General features: G+C 41.2%; 1 protein-coding gene across 11 annotated transcripts in view; it reads right to left on the bottom strand.

The window, feature by feature from the left end:
• Positions 1-23,953, bottom strand: part of ELAVL2 (ELAV like RNA binding protein 2) — a 169,386-nt gene that overhangs the window by 119,081 nt on the left and 26,352 nt on the right. For 3 of the 11 annotated variants that reach the window (XM_047769514.1, XM_047769515.1, XM_047769517.1), the window contains exon 1: positions 22,649-23,002. The exons of the other annotated variants lie outside the window; for them this stretch is intronic. In XM_047769514.1, the coding sequence (XP_047625470.1) occupies positions 22,649-22,891 (243 nt within the window). In that variant the 5' untranslated portion in view covers positions 22,892-23,002. Of the gene's footprint in view, positions 1-22,648; positions 23,003-23,953 lie in introns of those variants that run through there. 11 annotated transcript variants of the gene reach the window in all.

Genomic DNA, 23,953 nt, shown 5'->3' with positions numbered 1-23,953 from the left:
AAAATAAACAGGCATTGTCTCACCACCACCAACCCCATTTTTCATTTCAAAGGAAGACACTACTGTGTCATTTTTTTCTCCCAAAGACCTCAGCAACCTGAAATGGACAAGCAGAGCTCTGTCTGACAAAGGTGATCTGGATGACATTTCACCTTCCTCCTTCTCACCCACCTAGTCCTATGATTAAACTGGAGGTTGGGGGGAGGAAAGCAAGGATAAATAAATGCAATGGAAGGCTTAAAAAAAAAAAAAAAGTGCAGGTGTGTTGGACAGCTGACAAAAGAGGCTAAGATTCTAAGATTCCATATACACCCACAGTACCATTTAGTCAATTTCTATTTAAGAAACAAACTAGGACAGTGAGACCAATGTAGGAAAAAGTAAATGCTTAGGTGAAGTACTCCAAAGTGCTTTTTTTAGCTCATATGACCTTCTACAGTGCTCCAAATATGTGTACATAGATGTGTGGCCATGTGTGTATTTACAGAAAGGAAGTGCTGAGAGCACTATAAAAAAATATTAATAAATCATAGAATGTTAGTGCTACAAGGGACTTATGTGAGCCAATCACAGCTTCAATTTTAAGGTAAGGAAAGTAAGAACCAAGATTTGGACCCAGGTAAAACTTGCTAGTAACAGAATTTGATTACACCATTCGAGGCTTCAACTCCAAGCACAATTTCACCTTTAATTATTCTAATTCCACGCCTTTATTCTTTTTTTTATTTTAATGATTTTTATTTTTTCCATTACAGTTGGTTTCACGCTTTTATTCTTTATTTGCACTTCCACTAGAAATGTGAACTGTCCATTCCTCCCAATGACAAAGATTCTATATTTTCTTTTAAAGCTCAAATAAGCCTTGCCCTATTTGTTCCAGGAAGCCATTAGGGCAACCCAGAATTTCTCAAAGTGTGGTCTGGGATACCTGAGGGTTCCTGAGACCCTTCCGCAGATCCAGGAGGTTAGAACAATACCCTCTCATTCTCTTGTAAATGTACAGTAAAGCCTCCAAAGGTTACATGATACATAATATCTGCAGATTCAGCCTGGTGCAATGTAAACATACAGCTGACTTCTGTTAAGCTAGACATTAAAGAGATTAAAAAATGTAAAATCATGCCACTCTTACCACCACTGCTTTAGAAAAATAAATTTCATTTCAATTTTAAAATGTTGTTAATGCAATTGCATTTTTTGAGCTAAATATATTTTTTACTCTCTCCTTTTCTTTTCGCTTTTTAGGTCCAAAACTGCAGCATATGGAAATTTCCAGGCTAGGGGTTGAATCAGACCTGCAGCTGCGGGCCTACACCACAACCACAGCAACATGGGATCCAAGCCACACCCATGACCTACACCACTGTTCATGGCAACACTGGATCCTTACCCCACTGAGTGAGGCCAGGGATTGAACCCACATCCTCATGTATACTAGTTGGGTTTCTAACCCACCGAGCCACAACGGGAACTCCTCTCGTCTTATTTCTAATCCAACAAAAATAGATTTATTTTTTTATTTCTTTTATTTTTTTTTTCTTTTGAAGGCCACACATGCGTGGCATTTGGAGATTTCCAGGCTACGAGGTCTAAACAGAGCTGTGGCTGCCGGCCTACTCCAGAACCACAGCAGCACTAGATCCCAGCTGCGTCTGTGACCTACACCACAGCTCATGGAACACTGGATCCTTAACCCACTGAGCAAGGCCAGGGATCGAACCTGCAACCTCTCATGGTTCCTAGTTGGATTTGTTTCCGCTGCGCCACGATGGGAACTCCTGATTTAAAAAAAATTAATAAACATAACTTACATAATGAAAGGGGTCTTTCAAGTCCTCAATAATTTAAGGGTAAAAAGGAGTCCTAAGAACAAAAAGTTTGAGAAACACTGGTTTAATTCAGTGGTGAATAAGTTTTCTTACCTTCAAAGAGATGTTTCTCCAGCCCTGGGACTACGTAAACTACTTCGTATGCCCAGTACTTATTTTAATCAGTTCAATTTCCTATGATCTCTAAAAAACCATGACAAGGGAAGCATGAATATAATCTGATTCTCAGAAAAGACACTTATAAAGCATCATAGTAAGTTGTGTTTCATATTGCATACTTACTTTGATTTAGAGAATACTAAGAATACACAATACAACCAAGCAGTAGTTTTCCATTTGCTAGATTCCCCATAGTCAGGCACCAAATCACATTCCACTTTCCTCCCTCGGCCCTGCTCCTTCCTTTCTAGGGTTGCTCTTGCCATACCGACCAATGTTCTTTATTTCAGTTTTCCTCACATCAAGTCATCCTACAAAACTGTCCCCAACCAAGTTTTCTTTCTACTACACCCATACTCCAAAAGCTCTACAATGCCCTACAGCATATAAAAAGAAATATTCCTTCCTGGGTTTTTTTTTTTTTGTCTTTTTGCTATTTCTTGGGCCGCTCCTGCGGCATATGGAGGTTCCCAGGCTAGGGGTCTCATCGGAGCTGTAGCCACCGGCCTACGCCAGAGCCACAGCAACACGGGATCCGAGCCGCGTCTGCAACCTACACCACAGCTCACGGCAATGCCGGATCGTTAACCCACTGAGCAAGGGCAGGGACCGAACCTGCAACCTCATGGTTCCTAGTCGGATTTGTTAACCACTGCGCCACGACGGGAACTCCTCCTTCCTGGGTTTTAAGGCCCTCTAGATACCGAACCACCCTCTAATAGTCAAAACAGTTTTCTCAATATGCTGGGAGTACATCATGTTTAATCCCCCTCTTTTTCTCCTGGGGGGAAAAAAACCTCCCTCTAACTCTATAAAAACTCCCCCAAAGTGCTACTCACTAGCACTTAACTACTTAGCTAGTTTCACAAACCTTTTCCCTACCATGCAGCAGCCCTCACCAAACCCCTTCTCCCACAACCAAACATTGCAATTCCTGACTGTGGGCTGTCAACTAGACTTAAACAACCTAAGGATACCTTAGGGCTTTTGAACTCCCAAAGACCGGACACAACGGTGGGCTCCACATAGGTACTGAACACTAACACACAGTTTAGATGCAAAAAAATACTGAAAATCTATGAAAATGCTTTAAAAAATACAAGGGGGATTATCTTTTGAAGTGATAAGTAATGACATGTTAGTATTTTTGCAACTTAAAAAATACGTATGAGGTGAAAAGATCCTCACTGCTGAATGTTAGAAAATGAGACGATTCTTCAAACACACACAAAGTTAAAAGTTTCATTAACAATTTGAATATTTTCAAAGATAATACAAACATGTACAAGTAAATACAAGGAAAGCAAATACTTTAGTACATACACAGAGACAGATCTTTCTGTAATGATCTTTGCATCTTGCTTTTTACATTTAAGTATCAGCACAGAGAATTCTTCCCTTAGAGATGGCTATACAATGATCCCTTGGTATTCACAGGGTATTCATTCCAGGATCCCCAAAAATATCAAAATCCCAAGGATTCTCAAGTCCCCAACTCAGCCCTTCACATCCCACCAGTTACATATCAGAGGACTGTTAATATAGTATATAGTCCTCGGTCGGTTCAATCTCCAAATGCAGAAACCCCGCCCCCAGCAGACACAGAGGGCTAACTATAAAGGAGATATGCCACAATTAATATCACTGATTCCCTGCTGATAAATATCCACGGTTTTACTGTTTCAAACAATGCCTGCAATAAATACCTTCTACAAATGAGCAAAAATATACATTGATACTGCTGGTTCTTGTCAATTTATATTTTTAATTACTCTAGTTGCTGCCAAAAAGCCCTCTAAAAACCTACCAATTTACAATCCCACCAAGACATTGCCTGCATTTTAAAAAATGAAATGGAATTAATGCAGCAACAACTCAAAGGAGAGGGAACTGGGAGAAGGAAAGGCAAGTCAGGAATCAGCAGCCATGAGTCACTGACCACTGCTACTCTCTCTAAGACATTACCCTAAGTTCCACATGTATAAAATGAGGATGTTGATCAACACTGTAGGTGAAGGCCTCTCCAGCTCTGACATTCTCTGAAGTCCCTGAATTTGCTAAATGTAAGAAATGCATATTAAATCTGAAGACAAAATACTTATTCTCTTGGGCTGCCCAGAAATAAACAAACAAGTGCTGGGAAAGTCAAATTGCTGCACTGGGAAAGTAAATGCTCTGATAAAACCCCTGCTAGGAATTTTAAAATGGAAGTGAAATTGAGACTGGAGGAAATGGCCACCTAAGAGGAAAGATAAAAAAAAATTTCAAAAATAACAAACAAGAAAAGGCTCATTTTAATCATCTTGGGGGTTTTCTTAGTTTAAGGCCAGCTGTATCTCAGTAGAAGAAACAACAGCTAAATGGCTATCACAAGGGAGGACCAAAGCACCCTGATGGCTACTAATTAATAAAAAGTCACAAACATCCCTTTCAAGTTTACCATTTGAAAGAGTGGATGTTAACAGGAGATATGATTTGCTAAGCTAAATAAAAGCCTTCATTAACAAGAAGCGACAGGATCACAACCCTGCTGCTGATAAACTGCCAACATACCCTGGCCTTCAATGAAGGGCTGCCCATTTAACATATTGCAGCTTTAAAATGAGTTGCTTTACAACAGTTCTATGTCACGGCAGGCCTGCAACATACCAGATGGAACTGCTGCTGTACCCTGGATTGTGTGTATGTAAGGGTTAGGCAGGTACCACAGAAGGACCTAGCCCAATAACCCTTCTTAGAGTTAGCCTTCCTTGATCAGAGCAACCACCCTGGACCTCGACTTCTCTATCTGCTTCCAAAAAGACTCCAGGGTTGAGCAGAAAGCAGCCATTCTCCCAACAGCCAAAGGAGGTTTTACACTGCTATTAGACTGGCCTGAATGTTATCCCTGGAGCCTGCCTCCTTAACCCTGGCAAACACAGCTACTTCAGTCCAGTCCTGAAGCAGTGATTTTTTTTTTTTTTTGGCTTTTTCCTATTTCTTGGGCCGCTCCTGCGGCATATGGAGGTTCCCAAGCTAGGGGTCGAATCGGAGCTGTAGCCACCAGCCTACGCCAGAGCCACAGCAACATGGGATCCAAGCCGCGTCTGCAACCTACACCACAGCTCACGGCAACGCCAGATCGTTAACCCACTGAGCAAGGGCAGGGACCGAACCCGCAACCTCATGGTTCCTAGTTGGATTCGTTAACCACTGCGCCACGACGGGAACTCCTGATTTTTTTTTTTTAATACAGCATGCTTTGAAGCTGTATAAAACAAGTCATAAATACATGTAAAAGGCATAGCCTCAGTCTTGTCAAAGGGGTTACAGAAGCATCACACCAGAACTTTCCTATGTGGTCCAAGTAAATTGTTAAACTCACCAGCTAGGAGACTGCCAGTAGATATGGTAAAGCCTTAATTATTCACGGGGATGAATGAAGGGAAAAAAAATCACTGTTAATTTTAAGATGACTTTTTGTATTATCTACTATCCAGCACTTAAATACTACCATAATAATTAACGTTCATTTAAAAAAGACTCAAAACACTCAGTTTAAACATTAAAAATTTTGATTAATTCCAATTGGCCAAATATTTATGATAGACATGGCAACTTCTCAGTAACCACAATACAAAGGCTGATTATGCCATTAAAAAAAAAAAAACCTATATTCATGTGTAATTTTTATACACACACACACACACACACACACACATATATATATTTGGTCTTTTTAGGGCTACCTGCAGCATATGCAAGTTCTCAGGGTAGGTGTCAAATGGGATCTGTAGCTGCCAGCCTACACTACAGCCATTGCAATGCCAGATCCAAACCATATCTGCTACCTACACCACAGCTCACCACAATACCCAATCCTTAACCGACTGAGCAAGGCTAGGGATCAAACCCACCCACATCCTTATGTATACTAGTCAGGGGGCTCGTTATCACTGAGCCATGATGGGAACTCCCTAATTTCCGAAATTTTAAACTTTCTTACCTACTCTGTTCAATGCACAGAGCTGTAAAACGGGATCACTGACATCAAGGAGCTTCCAATATAGTTGAAAACAACATTTAATAAGTGTCCTAAAATGCAAACTAATTTAAAGAGCCATTAAGAACAGGCCATACACCCAAGGCAATGGGAAAGCTGTTACCCCAAAAACCACTTCCATCACCAGCCCCTTAACTCTTACCCTACTGTCCATGTAATGCAGGAAATAACAGTAGAATTCTCTCCTGGAGGAAAAAAAAAAAAAAAAAAAAAAGGAGTTCCCATCGTGGTTCAGGAGTTACGAACCCAACTAGTATTGTTGAGGACTCAGCGCAATCCCTGGCCTCTCTCAGTGGGTTAAGGACCTGGCATTGTTTTAAGTTGTGGTGTAGGTCACAGATATGGCTCGGATCTGGTGTGGCTGTGGAGTTGGCCGGCAGCTACAGCTCTGATTTGACCTCTAGCCTGGGAATTTTCATATACCAAGGGTGCAACCCTAAAAAAAATACAAAAAAAAAAAAATCTCTCCTGAACTAAAACTTGTTTTACTTCTCTCCAAGTTCCATCACTTGATCAAGAGTGGAGATTATTAGTGTGTCATTTCAATGGCATCATTCTTCACCTAAGGAAAAAGGGGCCGAGATCTGAAAACTTTGATGAAATAAGATCCAACTAGAAAAAACAATTCTAGATGACATAAAATAAAAGGGATTCAAAGTTTTGATCAGCTTCTAAAAGACCACTTAATATTAAAAACAAGAGAAAACAACTGCTTCAGCCAACAGTCCACCTTTCTGAACAAACCGGTAAGTACAGAATATACTCTGGTAAAAATAATGATCCAGGAGTTCCTGTTGTGGCTCAGCAGGTTAAGAAACCAACATAGTGTCTGTGAGGATGTGAGTTTGATCCCTGACGTTGCTCAGTGGGTTAAGGATCTGGCGTTGCCACAAGCTATGGCACAGGTCATGGATATGGCTCAGATTCTATGTTGCAGGGCTGTGACACAGGCCTCAGCTAAAGCTACAAGTCAACCCCTAGCCCAGGAACTTCCATATGCTAGACTGAAGCCATAAAAAGAAAAAATAATGATAATGATCTAATAAAGTAGGAAGGATGTCATTTTTAAATATCATGTCATAAATTCACTGTACTATTTACAGTTCTGATGATGTGTGTGGGTGAGGAAACAAGCCACATAGAGAATTCACTTCCTCATTTTCTTTAACCTCTTTTTCTGATTAGAGCAATTTCCCAGGCTCTACCAAACTCTTATGAACACAAATAGGCCCTTAGGATTAAGAGACTGCCCCAAAATCATTCAGGTTATTTTAAGAAAAAAGTATCTTTTCAATAAATATATTCCAAAGTTTCTACAAAGAAAACTGCCTAAGCTTCTCCCATCCCAGCAAATGTTTCAAAGGCAATTCCAAAATAATACAGTATTTGATTTTAGCTTAAATGTAAATAAATACTAGAAGAAACACAGTACTGTGAAGAAATGGAGGGAGCTGCCATGATCTGGCAGAGGGAGTCTAAAAAAGGTTATGCATAAATTAACCAAATAATTAAATCAGTGACAAACTCTATTTTGGGCAAGTTGATAAGGTGAGACCGAGCAAAAAAGCTTGAGACATTCCTCTTTTTAGCTTTTACACTCTCAATCTCTACACTGAAAAAATGCTATCAAGAATATCGGTAAATTATACTTCAAAATCAGGTAGAGACAGCACACTTTGAAAGCCATGAATGAAAGGAATAAAGGATGTAGACTATGCAGATGACACTACTGGACTTGGCAGTGGTTGTATCATTTTTCATGTGAAAGCTGCCTAATTACTGCTATACTTAAGTACATTAAAATTTGTTTCTTGGCTGTTTAAAAAAAAAGCCAGATCTTTGATGGGATGTAAACTAGATGGAAGGAATCAGATCCAAGATTCAAAGTTCACCGTATATATATCAGGGAGAGGAGAGTTCAACTTCAGAACCTTTTTCGATTTTAATATTTTAAAGCCTATAAAATTGAATGCCAGAAAGTCTGCCTTTGTGGGAGTAAGGCAAGGAGAGGGGAGATGAGAGGAACAAAGAAACTTCCCTGACCACCCCACACTAAGCAAGGAGCCCCAAAGACTCCTCCCCCTCATAGCACAAATTGCAATTGTAAATAACTTATAGAACTTTAACATGTGTCTCCTCTACTCTCTTAAGTTTCATGTCAGCAAGGACCAGACCACATTCACCACTATGTCTCAATATCTAGATGATATGTGGCATTCAGTACGAACACAAGTGTTTACCACATAAATGAACTTTTGCACAAAAACTAGGATGTTTTCACATATAAGCTGGAAAAATAATCGTTTTTAAACTACTGCAAAGCAAAAAAAGGTTGATCAACAATCAAAAAAAGTGAATGCATAATTTATCAGAAGGACAGCAAAATATCATTAAGGTCAGGAGGACAGGCACAACACAACCATAAAAACTTGAATCATATAAAGCTGTAGATTTAGAAGAAAGTCTCGAGTTTTAAGAAGCCACTAATAAAAAAAAACTTCGAGATTTTAGCAAAAAGGTACAGCAAACATTTTCAAATATCCATGGGCTAAATTATTTGATAAGCTGTCCACAAAGTTGCTTCACCTCTTTAGACATTAACCAACAGGAGGTAATTACAGAGGATGGGGAAAAGAAATACTGGTCACAGAGTTCCCATCGTGGCTCAGGGGAAAAGAATCTGACAAGCATCCATGAGGACACAAGTTCAATCTGTGGCATAGATTAGCGGGTTAAGGATCCAGTGTTGCTGTGAGCTATGGTGTGGGTCGCAGATACAGCTCAGATCTAACATTGCTGTGGCTGTGGTGCAGGTCAACTGCTACAGCTCTGATTCAACCCCTAGCCTAGGACCCTCCATATGCCTCAGATGTGGCCCTAAAAAGAAAAAAAAAAAAAAAAAGCCAGTCACAGCGAAAAATTCCTTATGGATGAAGTTCCAAAACACTCCTCTGGGAAACTCAAAACACCCAGGTCCTGACAATAAGTCTCCTAATCTCTTTACGTTTCTGAATTTCTCAGAGAACTGGGGAACTATGGAAACATTTCACTCAAAATCTTTGGTAGCAGAAGCCAACTTAAAAAAAAAAAAAAAAACTTAGAGAAATTAAAAAAGTGGAAGGGGGGGTTATCTATGAAAGTCAAAGTTTAGGATTGTAGTGTCCTACAAATGAAATGATGGAAAAGGCTATTCAGCTTTGAATTCTCAATACCTATCTTAACTTCTGCTTCGTTTTATAATGTCCCAAATTTGGCTAAACAGTATGGAGCACCCTTGGCAGGATTCCACCTGACTGCTATGCTATACACTTCGCTGTGTGCAGAGCCGTTGGGCCAATTTTACACCAGAGACACTTGCTTCAAATATGTAGAGATGATTTCCTTTCATTTTTTTAGGTTTACACCAGCTTCACAGAGCACAAGGATAATATTTATAGGCTTGAAAGAGTAAAATATACACACAGGGATAAGAAACCAAAGGACATGTTAACAAGCAGCTACTTCAGCTTCTCTGGTTCTATAATACCATAGATTGAAAGATAACAACTAAGTTCTCAGCTCTGAGAGACATAAAAATCACTACATTAAGTGAACATATTTATGAGATTCAAAAACAATGTAAAAATTGCACATCTAAGTTTTGAGGAACATTAAAGCAGTATTTGTTGCAGTAAGATTTCAAAGCAGTAAAATTTTCTCATAGTGATTGAAATTTTAATGAGATTATTTATCATTCATGATCTACCTACAGATACAAAAAAAAACTTTCTCAATTGATAGTAAGTTTCAAGTACTATATTATCTCAATTCCAAACTTTGAATTTAAGTGAATTAAACAAATATTTCCTGAATAGAGAGATAAAAAAAAAAAAAAAACCAGATGTCCCCTTTCCAGGAAAAACAAAAAGATTATCTTGAATCTGTATTCTTCACCATCTACCCTCCCTCCAATTTTTCTGACAGTTAATTTGAAAAAACAGGTAATCAATAACAATCTTTACTGGATATTTTGTCGATTCAAGTTTGGACATCACATTGAGAACATGACCTACAACTTTTTTTCTTAGAACAATGACAGCTGCATTTCTAAGAGACCACCAGATTTGGAACATATATTAGTTTCAGAAACCTAACAACTTTAAGGAATAGCCCTTGCCAATTCTCTACTACAATGAGCTAGGGTTATCAGAATGTCATTTTCATCATCAACAGAGCACACAGTATCAGTCCTTTTTCTTGATTTTAACAGAATGCTGAAGTAAGTCTGAAGACAGTGTCGTCTTTTCTTCACTTATAGATCCATACTTTACATGGTTCCAAAAACTAATCCTACAAGTCAAGACTGCCAGCTGGCAACAACACACTAGCCTGTGGTGGAATTCTCCCAGAAGTCACCTGGTCACAGACCTAAAATAATGCAAGGTCAGAATCCTGGCCCCAGGGAAACAAGTGTGCGTGTTCTGCTAGGAGTGCTACAGGGACCAGGGTAAAAGCTTTTTAAACAAAATCCTGTTACACCAGTCCCACTATTGCAAAGCCAAACAATAAGGCCTGGAGATAAGATGTAGTTACTGAATTGCCTCTTAGACCTGTCTCTCTGTCCTCAGCCACCTTGACCTATAACCAGCACAATTACCAAGGGCAGAAAGAACATCACTCTAGAGTCCAAGGTAACTAACAGGCAGTGAAGTTATGAGTCGCAGACCTAGGTCCTACATCCCCATCTAGCAGGCTGAATCCTTGACAAACCACCTGACCTATGAGCCTCAGTTTCCTCATCTATAAAGTCGTTATTCCAGGGAACTGTGGTAGATCCCTGGTTCCATCCATTCTGGGCAGTGTACCACCTTCAATTACTGATTTCAACTATTCTTCTGTCCTAACAGCCAGGACTTTCAGCAACTACAAACAGGTAGCTACTTGCTGCCCTACACAATACACTGACAACTTGACTATCCAAAACAAAATGTCTTAATCTAATTGCATTCTTATGAGGCAATAAATTAGAAGTTACTTTTAGAAGTTGAACAAAAAGAGAAAAATCAACCTCTTCACTTTTCTTCTCTGGATCACAAACTATGTTATTCACCAAGAAATCAAACTTTGCCCCCTACTGTCCACAAACAACACAGGTAGATTAGCCACACTCTTCTAAAAAGTCTAAGAAAGGAGTTAAGGGTCGAGAGTTGTCTCTGTGGTGGTGCAGGTTCAATCCCCAGCCTGGCACAATGGGTTAAGGATCCGGCTTTGCCACAGCCGTGGCACAGGTCACAGCTGCAGCTTGAATTTGATCCCTAGCCTGGGAAATTCCATATGCCATGGGTGCAGCTGAGGAAAAAAAATACTGTAAATGCCATTAATGGAGAAAAGCAACAGGCAGATCTGAGAATACCAAGAAGTGGCGTGAGAAAGCGACAATCAGCAACCTTAAGAATCCAAGCTCTTAGCTGATATAGAAATAGTCTGGGCTTGAGGAAGACTCAAGGGGAAGGTACAGATCAGTGCACTCTTAGAAGCACTGCAGCTTCTGATCTGTTACTTGCTTCCTGCTACTGGAACCATATTAACCGAAGGAGTGAAGGAAACCTTATCATCCTTGTGACTTTCTCCTAGATGTTTTGAAAAACAAATATTATACATAGAGGAAGCTCCTGGCACATCTTGCTGTCAAGAGAATAAAACGATGGGGGGATCACTGGGGACTTCAAGTGGTTCCACATACATGCCTAGGAGCTGATACTCCTTGGGCAACTGCAGAATTAAGACAGTCTCAGTGGTATCTCTCCCAGCTACAACTCAAATTTGGCAGGTTCTGCACTGCATAAATATCCTTCACCTGTGACTGGGCTCCTGGCAAACCAAGAAGTTGTTATTCGTACCACAAAAGGGGGACCCAAAAGAAACAATGACATAGGAGAGGGGGAAGAAGAGAAGACACAAAAACTAACCAAATAAATATACACACTAAACGATCAACAAGAGTCACACACTCTTGTGTTGAAGCAGTATGCAGCATCCTGGCCCGATATCCTTAATGCTCAGACTACAGAGATAGGTCCAGTTTCTCAAGTCCTCAAGCTATTATTTAAACCTGGCGGGGGAGGCTTGTGACAACTTTTAAATTATCATTTTCTGCCCTCACCTCCTTAAGCAGGCAGACCAAAGAATATGATCATAAGAACACTTAAACTTCTCTAAACCTCTCTCAGCAACTAGCACTCAGTAATAATTTGTGATGAAACAATGAAAATACTACAAAAACTTCTTCTCAGTTTCTGAACACAGTCCCAACACAAAAAACTTGAAGACATTTCTTAAGATCCTTTAATAAAATTAAAAGAAAAAACTTTAGATGAATTTGGGAAAGGTCTATACTCCAAGGTAACCACCCACATAAATCAAAGCCTTTCTAATAGCACAGCAGAAGCTCCACGACAATGATTCTCAACCTTTAGGAAAATAAGACACAATTAAAAAAAAGAAAACCTGATTCTGAACAACAGAAACACCCTGGAAGCCCCTGAAGCAGATACTCCAGGACACACCAAAATAAACAACAAATTCACCTAAAAGAATTGTATAATCATGGAAGATGCTTGGTACCAAAAGCTCTTTTAACTGCCTCTTAAAAATAAGTATTTTTTAACCTATACATTTAACTCAAAATTAGTGGGGGTTTTTTTTGTTTTTTGTTTTTTTTCCAAATTAAGCACATACTTCTGTTTGCACCCCAAATACCAAAAAATTTTGGCTAGTCTGGAGATTGTAACAATTTTTAAAACTGCCAGCATTAAGCTCCTGTTATTCTGAAGGGTTTGCTAAGATGTTCAATACAGGGACACATTCTAATTCCTTGTTATGACTGGCCCAGTTAAAGTAGCTGCCAGGAGAGCCGGGCTTTATAGACATTGTTCTGTCCTCAGAAGCTACATTAATGCTGGATTGATAAAACAGATCTTTGTATCTGTTTGCCAGGCTGAACAAAAAGTTAACTAGAAATTTAAGTGCTTAAAGTCCCCAAAAGGAAAGCTCTACACTGACATTTTCTACCTATTTAGCATTCATCTGTATTCATCTCACCAGACATAAACACACACCAAAGTTGCTCTCTGCTATTCAAATTGTGCTATTATGCTCAGGAGTAGATTAATAATATCCACCTTACTTATTGTAAAATAAAATTATAGCATTGGTCCAAACATGACATGTGGAGCCTCTTTCTACTTCTGCTGGTGCATCAGCTTGCTCTACTGCACACGTGGGAGAAAGCTTTGCTGACCTGCCCTGCTGTTTCTAGAGAGAGAGAGAAAAGGCTGAAGGCTGGAAAAATAAATAAATAAATAAATAAGGGGGAAGAGGAGAGAAAAACAACACACATAAAAACCTCACACCTGGTAACCTCTCATATCAGCTCTTTTTTAAAACATTCTGAGGGGAAAATGTCTTTTCTAAGCTGACACCATCGGCAATGAGGTTAGCAGGTGGGCCACGGGCCTCTTTTAAACAGCACGTAACATCTTATTAGTTTTCACAGCACCAAGCAACTTCTGCTGACCTCAAAGCATCTGAACAAACATAGGCAGGCAACAGGCAGGAAGAAATCTCCACTCCCAACAGGGGCAGGTCTAAAATCCTTGGGGAAGGGTGTAAAAGGGAAGATAAACTGATGGAGGCATATCTTGTAAAGGTAAGAGAAGCTGTCTTGCAACCAGGTATTAAAGAAGAGGAGCTCCAAGACGAGACTTCTCTACCTAAAGTAAAGGAGACTTTAAGGAGCAGTCTAATATAATTCAATCATTATCTGTAAACACACACATTAATCAAAAGAATTGAAGTCTTTTGTAACTACTGCCTTTATCTAGACAGTTGAATGAACTTCTTAAATTCACATGGTTTTGGGACCTGTAGCATTAGAATCACAAACTCAAATGCCCACAAAAGCCAGGCAGTAATTTACCCTGAAGTGAAACAAACCATGCTCCGTATAAATGGTACAGTTAAGGAATATGAGCTCAGCGTTGATCCACCTTCACACATTTTCAAGAGATACAAAATAGGGCTCTAAATCTTTATATGATATGTCCCAATGCCTAAATCAACAACTCATTATTTTTTTTAAAAAACAGTTTCGGCCAAATTAAACAGCCACAGAAGATGTAGCCCACGGGCCACTGTCTGGGACCTGTGGCAGAATCTATTTGTCCATTGATACCCATTTCTCCCTTTTGTCCTCTCAATGCAGCAACTGACATAGTCACAGAAAATAAGTCTTCAGTGAGTAAAATGTAATAAAATGCTTAAGAACCAATACAAAAGAGCAAGCCAAGTAAGAAAATCAAGGGAAAAGTGAATAGATTACACCTTACCCAGAAAGAAGTAGAACTAGCACAGAGTTCAGAAGCACAGATGGGTGACCAAGGGACCAAGGTGTCACAGGGAGGAGAGGAAGGCTGTGAGTGGCTCAAGGTCTCTGCAGAGACAATGGCAAGGAGGGAATGAAAGCCGAAAACAATGATGACCTGGTATTTGGGAAAAGTCCATGAGTCATTCACAGCCATAGGCCAGAAAGGACCCTAAGGGTTTAAATAAAATAAGCCAGCAACCAGTAAGTAGCATCTAGGGGAGACAGAGTGGCACTGAGTAAACCCATACAGAAATAGGCCTTACCTGGGAAGAGGCTATAAAAACTTGCTCACTCTAAAATAACTTCTTATATTTAAGTTGTTCTAGATGGCTCTGCAGTAAAGGTGGGGATGATCCTCACGTCACCAGAGGACCTCCAGTAAAGCAGCAGCATCAGAGAAATAGAAAAATCTCACTTTTGTAAAGTAACTGAGCAAAAACTCAAGATCAAGTACAATCAGTTTCAGGAATATTTTCCCCACCTTACCCAATTCGGTGAATTTATTTTCAAATACACTGTGATTTATTTGCTTTGAGAAATACCTCTTGTACGTCTGATATACTCAAATGATGCCTAAAGAATAAAAAAGTGTTAAACATCCTTTAAAAACTGAACAAGTGAGGAATTTCCAATAACTTACTTGACAGGGCATCCATCAATGGCTTTTCACTTGGGGTGGTGAGAAGGTATTGAAACAAGCAGGGGGAAAAATGTTATTTCCGTGTAAACTTCATTTTTTTGACATATAGGAATAGATCCTTGATAAAAGACTGAACATTCAAATCAAGAAAATATGGACTGATTATTTTAATGTAAATGCTTAAATTTTTAAATTTAGATTTCTCATTTAAAAAAGGCTGAAAACTTAAATTGACATTTCTATTCCTAGAATGTTAGCTGGCTAAATTCTCATAATTTCACATTTAATTTCTTAGGATTATTTATATTTTCAAGAAAAAAATGCATTTTAAACTTCCCTTCCCAATTGCATTGATATATTTTTATCTGTTTCTATACTGAAACATTCATAGTCACAATTCTTCCAAAACCTCCCTGCAGTCTGGGAATTTTCTCTTTCTCCGTGGCAGAAATATACACCATATGATGGTATGTTATAAAAACAATGGTTCATATTAACACACTGAAGGCCAAATATATGATGGCCAAATATATAAAACTAATCTATGGGGACCACCACCTATTACCACCTTTCCAATCCAGGAAACACTGTCATCCCTCTGCCAGAAATCTCATACTTCAGTATGTTCATCCTCACCCTGTCTCTGAGACATGGGAGGGTAAGGTGTCAAACTCAAAGAAAGGTTAAGAAACCAAGGATGTAGGTAATCGAGCCAAAAACTGATGATGGAAACGTCAGAATTCTAGCCTAGTATTTTCCACCTGGCTCTGCTAAATTAAGAATTTTCAACCCAAGTGACAAAACCCACTCAGGCAAGAAAACTCAGTAGCTAAATTGGCAGCATGGTGCTCATAAGACCTTACATGTATAATATTTATTTACATAAACAGAATGGATTTTAAAACAAACTATAAGGAGACAAGGAAGCTTAGAGAATCCTTGGGTAAAAACTAACGGCCCACATCACTAACACGATGGCACACAAGGACAGATCTGAATGACTCCTCCCAGATCTCACCAGTGTCAGACAATGCCAATTTTCAAAGTCCTCTCTCCCAGAGAGAACCTTATTTTAATAGTCTTTACTCTAGAGGGCAAGATAGTAAAAACTGTATGGAAATTTCTGTGAATGTGCATTTCTTCAGGGAAAGACAGCTCAAAGAGACTCAAAATTCCTTGGAGTTTCCCCTGTGGCATAGCAGGTTAAGGATCCAGCATTGTCACTGCAGTGGCTCAGGGCCGCTGCTGTGGCGCAGGTTCGATCCACAAGCCGAGAGCACAGCAGCAAAAAAAAAAAAAAAAAAAACACCTCCTCAACCCTAACAAGAAATCTCAATTTTACAGTGATTCCAATACAAGGAAATAGAGGAAAGCTAAGAATTTTGAAACAACTATTGTCCATATTCTAAGGAAACAAAATTAGTCAAAATGTCTACTGAGCTTGAAGTGAGGTTAACCACTGCTAACTAAAAGCAAAACAAAATAAAAGGAAAATCCTTCCTAAAAGAAATTAATTGGTTTGATATTTATGAAGAGACATTTTTGTGATATTCTACTAATAACAGTCTTTAAAGCTGCTAAAGAAATTTCCCATAATGAAGAGCCCACAACACCAAAAATTCCAGAGGAAAAGAAAAGCTAGTCATGCAGAATATAAATTTCCTTTTTATGAGACAGACTCCTTAAGTAGAGGAAAAAGGTTGGTATGAATCTATCACTATTATATTAGACAAGGGAAAAACATACAGACATCTCAACCCAGTAGTTCGAAACTTATCTGATGGTAAAGCAAAAGCTTCATGTTTTTAAAAAAAACTAACAGTTTACTATAACTGTCTCACAATAAATAAGTCTGTTAAGAAAAATTGTCAAGATTCTTTCAAATTAACAATTTATAAAAGCCAAAAAGTGTCTCACCTTTCAAATCTTATCTACTACTCATTTTCAGTCAGAAACTGACATAATAGAAATAAGCAGCATATTCAAGTACTAGGAAGGTGCAAATTAAAAAATAAAAACAATTACTTGTAATTAATAAGGCACAACCTCCAAACTGATTTGGTTATAACCCCACACCACCTATCCCTATGACCTTCTTAGTTATTTTACCTATTCCACACTTTACCAAAGTAACTATCTTTCTCTGCGTGAAGACTGCTTAAGAGGAAAACCCTTATCTGTCATCACACAGAACAGCATTCAAAAAGGAAACATATAGCTAAAAATATCAATGGAATTGATGCTTTCAAAGCCTAACCCATAGCTCTGAGAAAATATAATAACTTTTCCAAAAATAGTTATTTTTATATAGACCAATTCTGGAAATTTAGCATTAAAGGGGACAATGACTATGAAAATGCACTAGCAGTACTACTCAAAGAAAAGTCACCTTTTGTTTTATATGATGGACTACAAGGGATAGACACTAGCAAAAAAGTATTCCTAGGGCTAAGATTAATGTTATGATATACATCGTGAATACTAAAAGCTACTTCTATACTTGTTAGTGAAAATTTCCTTAAATATACCGTAAAACCTCTATAGGATTTTACTATACATGAATTCCTATGTTTAGTTCAGATTTCAAGTTACCAATCCTACTTAAACCATTAAAAAAAAACCTTTTAATACACAAAAGCCTTAAAAACAAATGATTGCTTTTCAAGCTTAAGTGTCTTCGGTTTCTACTTAGCATTTGAAATCAAAGAAAAACCAAGGAACATTACAAACCAACTAGTATCTAGAATCAAATAGACAATAAATGTTCTTTCCAAATTAGAAACAAACAAATGGAATGGGTATTAGAGCACACAACATATGGATTCGTGAGTAACCAGAACCAGTGAAGACCACCACAGCTGTAAAATGAAACTAGCCAAAGCAATTAAACATTCCATGCATCTAATATCCTCGAGTTAATTTAAGAGTTAGGTGTGGCATCAGCAGTGCATAAAGCCTTGGATTTCTAACAGTTCTACAATATAGTACTAGTATAAAGCAGCAATACTGGCAGTTAAATATTAACAATCAAAAAAGCTTCTCACCAGGATAAACTACATAACCTGTGGGTCCCAGAGCAAAATAAAATACCAGTCCCCTTGTTCACAATCAAGAATTTCAAGGGCGAAAAATGGTATATCCACATCATGTACCCATCAAGTGGCCCTGCCTCCAACCAAATACCAATGCTTAAAAAAAATTTTTCTTAAAAACTTTAAAGTGCTAGCTTACTATGATTATTGGCCCGTCCAGCCGATTTTCCAAAGAATCATAAAGAGCTGGGGTGGAATGCTATGGGCGGGTTTTCCACAGGGTGGCACACCAACCAGGCCCCATAACACCTCAGGTATATACTACCTTGCCCATGCCATTTAAAAAAAAAAAAAATTAGCCTCACCAGAGTAAGTACTATGTACTTCTAGCCTCCCTTACATCCAAATAAACACTATCAGTGACAAAGATGGCAATAAGAATGTGATAATATGGGAGATTTAGTAAGATTTCAAATGAGAGCAAAAGAACTAACCCTACCATGCAGATCAAGCAATCAAAAATGTGACGGTAAAGTCAGTCTTAATAAGATGCTATTTCGGGGTATCCAGCCCTTTGGGGAAAAAGAACATGGAAGAGTAATTTGCCACTGTGGTGCTCTTGTGCCATGATGACGCCTCAAAAGCGTCACAAGTTTTAAAAAAAATTTTTTTCCAAATCAAAGAAAGACAAAAAGGTTGATCTCAGCCTAGAAGCTGGAGTATTCTTGATGGCCTTCTCGTGTCCTTAAAAGAGAACTTGGGACTTCCTTCTAGAAGAGAAGAGAAAAAGAGATTTGATGGGGGTAAGCAGTATTTTTTTAAATTGTAATAATACTAACAGGAAAAGCAAGAAAGGTTAGCATGGCTCAAAGTGCAAACAATGAATCAGCCAAGAACATCTGTCTGTATACAAAGAACCAAAAGCTGGATTAAGAAATGAGACAGGAGAAATGCCACTTAGAGTTTTTCTTCCATAAGCTGCTGGGAGCTGGGTCTTAACCAGAAGTGCCGAACCAGACAGAGAATCTTGTGTTTGTTTGGTGAAGAAGTATTAACCAGAACCAACAGACCAAAAAACCAAAACCAAAACAGTAACTCTAACAACTAACATATCCCAAGCCTAGAAAAGGAAAATAAGGTTCAATGGGAAATAATAGATAGACATGGTGGACACTGACCAGTTTGGGGTACTTGTTCTATTCTAGGAGCATATTCTAAAACTGAAATTCTCTTGAACCACAAGAAAAGAGTGTGTGCAGCTTAAAACTGCTGAACTGACATGATTCCTTAGAATGAACAAGGCAAGGTGAAGGAAACAACTAAAAACAGGAAGGAAGGGGGGGGGGGGTCTTAAAATGCCTAATGCTCTGTCTTTGAAAACAAAAAACCTTATTATTCTCCAAAAGGTGGCAGTACAAAGTTACCCAAAAAGGCATTAAAAGGCCAGTTTTGATCACACTAACACAGAAATATTCTCTTAAGAAGGAAAAGAAAGTAAAGGAAGCATAGGAAATTGGATGTAATGTGTTTCTTCATAATCTGATTTTCCCACCTCAGCCATTATCTTCCAGAAACGTTTTCTTATCCCCTTCTCTCCTCCCCCATTTCCTAGAGAACTTTCCTTAAGTCCCCAACCCCACCAGAGCAGTGTTAAATCAACATTCCTACAAACCTATTATTTTAAAAAAGCTCAAAACAGATGCAGTAGCACTGGCAGTTCCTCCAACAAAACAATCACCATTTCTAGAACCAAAGGTCCAGATGAGAGAAGGAGATCCAGGAAAGCTTTTCCACCCGCTCACCAAAATGGAGACTCCGAGTCAGCTTCCATTAGAAAGAGCGACCTTACCACAAACGAAAAATTCAAATGACTCTGGGGGAACCGATTCTAGATAATGTCTTCAAGGGCATCTAAATGGTTATTTCAAACAAAGTGATTTTACTTAAAGGGATGGGGAAATTACACCCCAACTGGTACTACAGTGTTTTTAAATGGACTTTTTTGCCCTAAGTTTGCGGGCTTAGATACATTTTTATGAAGACAGAATTATTATGGGTAGGTCCACCGAAAAATTTAGGTTTTAAAAAGCTCTGTGTCCTTGCCAGAGAGGTATTTCACTTGGCATTGTTAAGCACCGTTCTTTGGGGATGGAATAAAGGAAAGTAGATAGCCGGTAACAAAACCTCCTTTTCTCACATTTTCAGAAAATGTAGATAGAAGATGAAAATTTTATCGTAAAGATCATCTTTTAAAATGCACACTATTTTAAATGACCATCTGGACAGCTATGACTTCGTGCTTGGGGCTCACATCTAGAGGCAAGGTTTTGCACATCGGCCCTCGAGGATCACAAGTTGGCTCTTAAGGAAACGCCGTGGAAAGACTGTTCGCTGGTCATTGTCACGACCACTGGAGGAGCACCTGCAAGGGAACCGATGATAGTCTGCGCGAGAGCACTAATCTCACCAGGGTACACACACACATCCATGTACGGGGGCGCAACCGGCCAGCCCTCCTGGCCAAGCTGGAGGCAGCTGCCGCAACCACCTAGAGCGAGCCAAAGCCCGAAGCCGGCCTCGCCCGGCGGCCTGGCCCGCCCCGCAGTTCCCGCCCAGCGCACCGCTTGGGCGCAAACCCGGGATGAGACCTCTAGCTGCGACCTCGCGCGGCTGCGCCGGACCTCACCTAACACGGCGCAAGAGGAAGAACGGCCCTGGGATCCTCTCGGCTTTGCCGGCGGTCCCGAACCACCTTCGCACACTGCGTAGCAGCGGCTAGTCTCCAGACGCCCCGGGAGCACCAAGGACCACGCCAGAGGAGGCCCTGTACCAAGTGGACACGCCACCAGACACAGCCAGGGTGGAGAACCCAGTACACACAGCCTCCCACAAGGTGGGGGCGCCAGTCCAGCACAGGAATCCTGCCCTTTTTCTAGAAAAGCCCCCTCCCCCACTTTCCCTCCAACACACTCACCTGCGTCTCGGCGCAGTTCTTCTCGCGCTACACGCGGCCGTTCCCGGGCACGTTCACGCCTATGCACGCTGCCTGGCGCGACTGGCCCCACTGGCCTGCCGCCCTCAACCAGCTTGTGCCCACAGGAGGGGCGGTGCCACCTTCCGAGGCGCCCAATTCCCTCGACTCCCGCCGCAAGGGGCCGAGCTCTAGGAACTTCCCGTGCACAACCTCCGCAGCCCCCACCAGCGTTCCCGCCCTGAGTCCAGACGAGGGCTCCCACCGAGGCGAGGCCGGACCCCGAAGCACCGCGCCAAGGCGGTTCACACAGCCCTAAAGCCTCGGCGTCCGAAACACACTTGGGGCCCGGCAAGGCGTGCCCACCCCCACCCCCGGCACTTGCCTGCTGCGACTCGGAGCTGCAGCTACTACGGCTAGCGCCGCTGACGGGTCAGCACAGCCACGGAGAATTCGCTCCGGGCAGGCTCCGGAGAGGCGGTGGTGGAGGCGGAGGCGGTGTCCCTAGTCCTGATGGTGGTGGGAAGACGGACTGGAACCCGGCGGAACCTCCGCCCCACCCGTGCCGCGCCGGCGACCGACCTCCTCACCCGGCCGGCAGCTGCCTCAGTGACGCCCGGGTGCCGCGGTCCCGCCGTTTGTAGCGGGGCGGGGAGGAGGGGCTTGCTTGGAAGAGCGCCAGGAGGCGGGGCCGGCGGGAGTTCGCGGCGCCGCGGCTGCTGCTGCCGGCGTGTGCCCTGCCCCGCAGCCCCGAGGGTCGGTGCCTGGGAGCAGACCCCCGACTGCGGCCGCTCGGCTCCTTCCCTCCAGGCTTTTAATTCCAAGCAGGCTCCCGGACTAAGCTCCCCAGGCAGCGCCGAAAGCGTCGCGAACCCAGAGGTGGCAGATTCCAGGTGCAAGTTTGCAAACCCCGAGGCTCCAGGCGCTAAGAGGCAGCCAGAGCGATTCGTGCGGGGTTTGATATATATGTGTATCAAATATATGTACATACTTATATATACACATATATTGCAAGCACAGTTAAAAAGGCTTTTGCCTACTTCACAGCTGGTGTCCGTTCCCTCCGCGGAAAACTAAAGGCTTGCCCCTGCTGCCCTTCTCTGCCTTTAGATGGAATCTGACGTTCAAATAAGCCTCAAGTACCTGTGCGGGGTGCTATACTCTGCTTCAAACGCAAAGTAAGAAATCCTGCACTCGACTGTATAAGCTCCTGACGCCCGCTGCATCCTTCCAACGCCCCCCAACGAAGCCCCGAAATGGCCAACTCTTCACCCGAGGGGGCGTCCCATAGCTGCTCTGTCTGGGCCCGCCCCCACGCCCAGCTCAATCGCTTTCCCCGGGAAAAACCTGTGCCTGTCCTCAGCCCTAGACTGGGAGTCAAAACCCACCCCAAGCCACGAGGCAGAAGCACGTTTTTATACCTGCTCATCCGCTTAATTACGAGCGCACCTGTCGGGTTGTTTTTTGGTTTTGGGGGGGGTTCTTTTTTTTTTTTTTTCATTTCAAAGGCTTCTGTCATAACCTTTCCCACTAAAAAAGCTACATTTAAAAATATCACCTGTCAAACCTACCTGTAATCGCAAGAGGTAAGAGGAACTGAGCAGTGGGCGACTGAGTCGCTGCAAGAACGTGACCGAGGTTACAGCTTCAAGGGCATGATGCGGGTTTGATGCAGCAAGGTCCGCTAAGGGCGGCCAGCGCTCCCCGCCCCCACGCGAGGGCGGGGCTGGGGGAGAAGGGGAGAAGGATCCTTTAATCCAGGGTGGGGGTAGGGGAGACAAAATTGCCCTCTTGGACGAAGTCAAATCAGACATAGTAAAGTAGGGGTCTCAGCCACGATCAAAAAGGTGACATATTGTCCCTCAATTTGGGGAACCCAGACTGGGAACACAAATAGCTAACTGCTTTTACATCAGCATTTCTGTTATCACCCCAAATACGATTTGCAATTAAATGACCTTAATTGACTTTGTACGGGTTCCTAGGAAAACGACTCAAAGCGCCCGAGCCTCTTTGACCTCCCTCTAAACAATTATAATATTCCCATCCCAGGCAGGCAGAACTGCTAAGAATGCCTGTTTCTAAACATTAGACAAAAATGGGCCTACTAAATTTACCAATCCAAGCCTAAAACTCTTAGAATGCCCTATGCCCTACTTCCTGAAACTGACTTACTGAAGTTATGGGAGATCTCTCTCTTAGCAGAGTTCCCTAAGTCTTTTAAACAGCTTCTACTTGGCAAACATCCCATTTTCGTGTAGAACTCCAGAGCAGGTTAAGCTTTATAAAGTGGGGTGCCCATGCACTTGGTTAAAAGAGGGAAGAGGATCCCAGGTGTACCTGGTATAAGAGACTCAGAGGTAACTAAGAGATTTTTTTTTTCTAATACCCCAAAAGATGACTTTAAACACTCAAGAGTTTCTCTTTTTTCTTTTTTGCAGAATTTTTTCTTCAAATTCTAACAAATCTTTCAGCTGCCCCATTTAAGAAGCCATTTTACCAAGGAAATCTTACAAGACCCAAACAGATTTCCTACCCTTCCATCCCCAAAACACACCTTTTCCCCTGACTTTTAGGAACAGATTTCCAATTAAGAAAATGACTTCTCAGGTTACTATTGTCTGCTCTACACCCTCCCCCCATTTCAAGCCTATATTTTATAGGTTGCATTGTAGGCCTAAAAAGAAAATCACTTCCATTTCCCTCCCACTCCCAGCATCCAGAGGATGGGTATAATAAATAGGTATGTGGGGGAAGAGGTGAAGGTTTAGAATCATACCCAACAGAAGTGTTTGTAAATAAATAGAGGAGGGGAGAGAACCTGTTTAATTTGGAGAAAAAGTACAGAGACATCCATCCTGGCCCAGCGGTGTTAA

The sequence above is a fragment of the Phacochoerus africanus genome, chromosome 2 (assembly GCF_016906955.1).
Source record: "Phacochoerus africanus isolate WHEZ1 chromosome 2, ROS_Pafr_v1, whole genome shotgun sequence".
Classification (NCBI taxonomy): Eukaryota; Metazoa; Chordata; class Mammalia; order Artiodactyla; family Suidae; genus Phacochoerus; species Phacochoerus africanus.
This window is presented reverse-complemented; position numbering and strand designations above follow the sequence as displayed.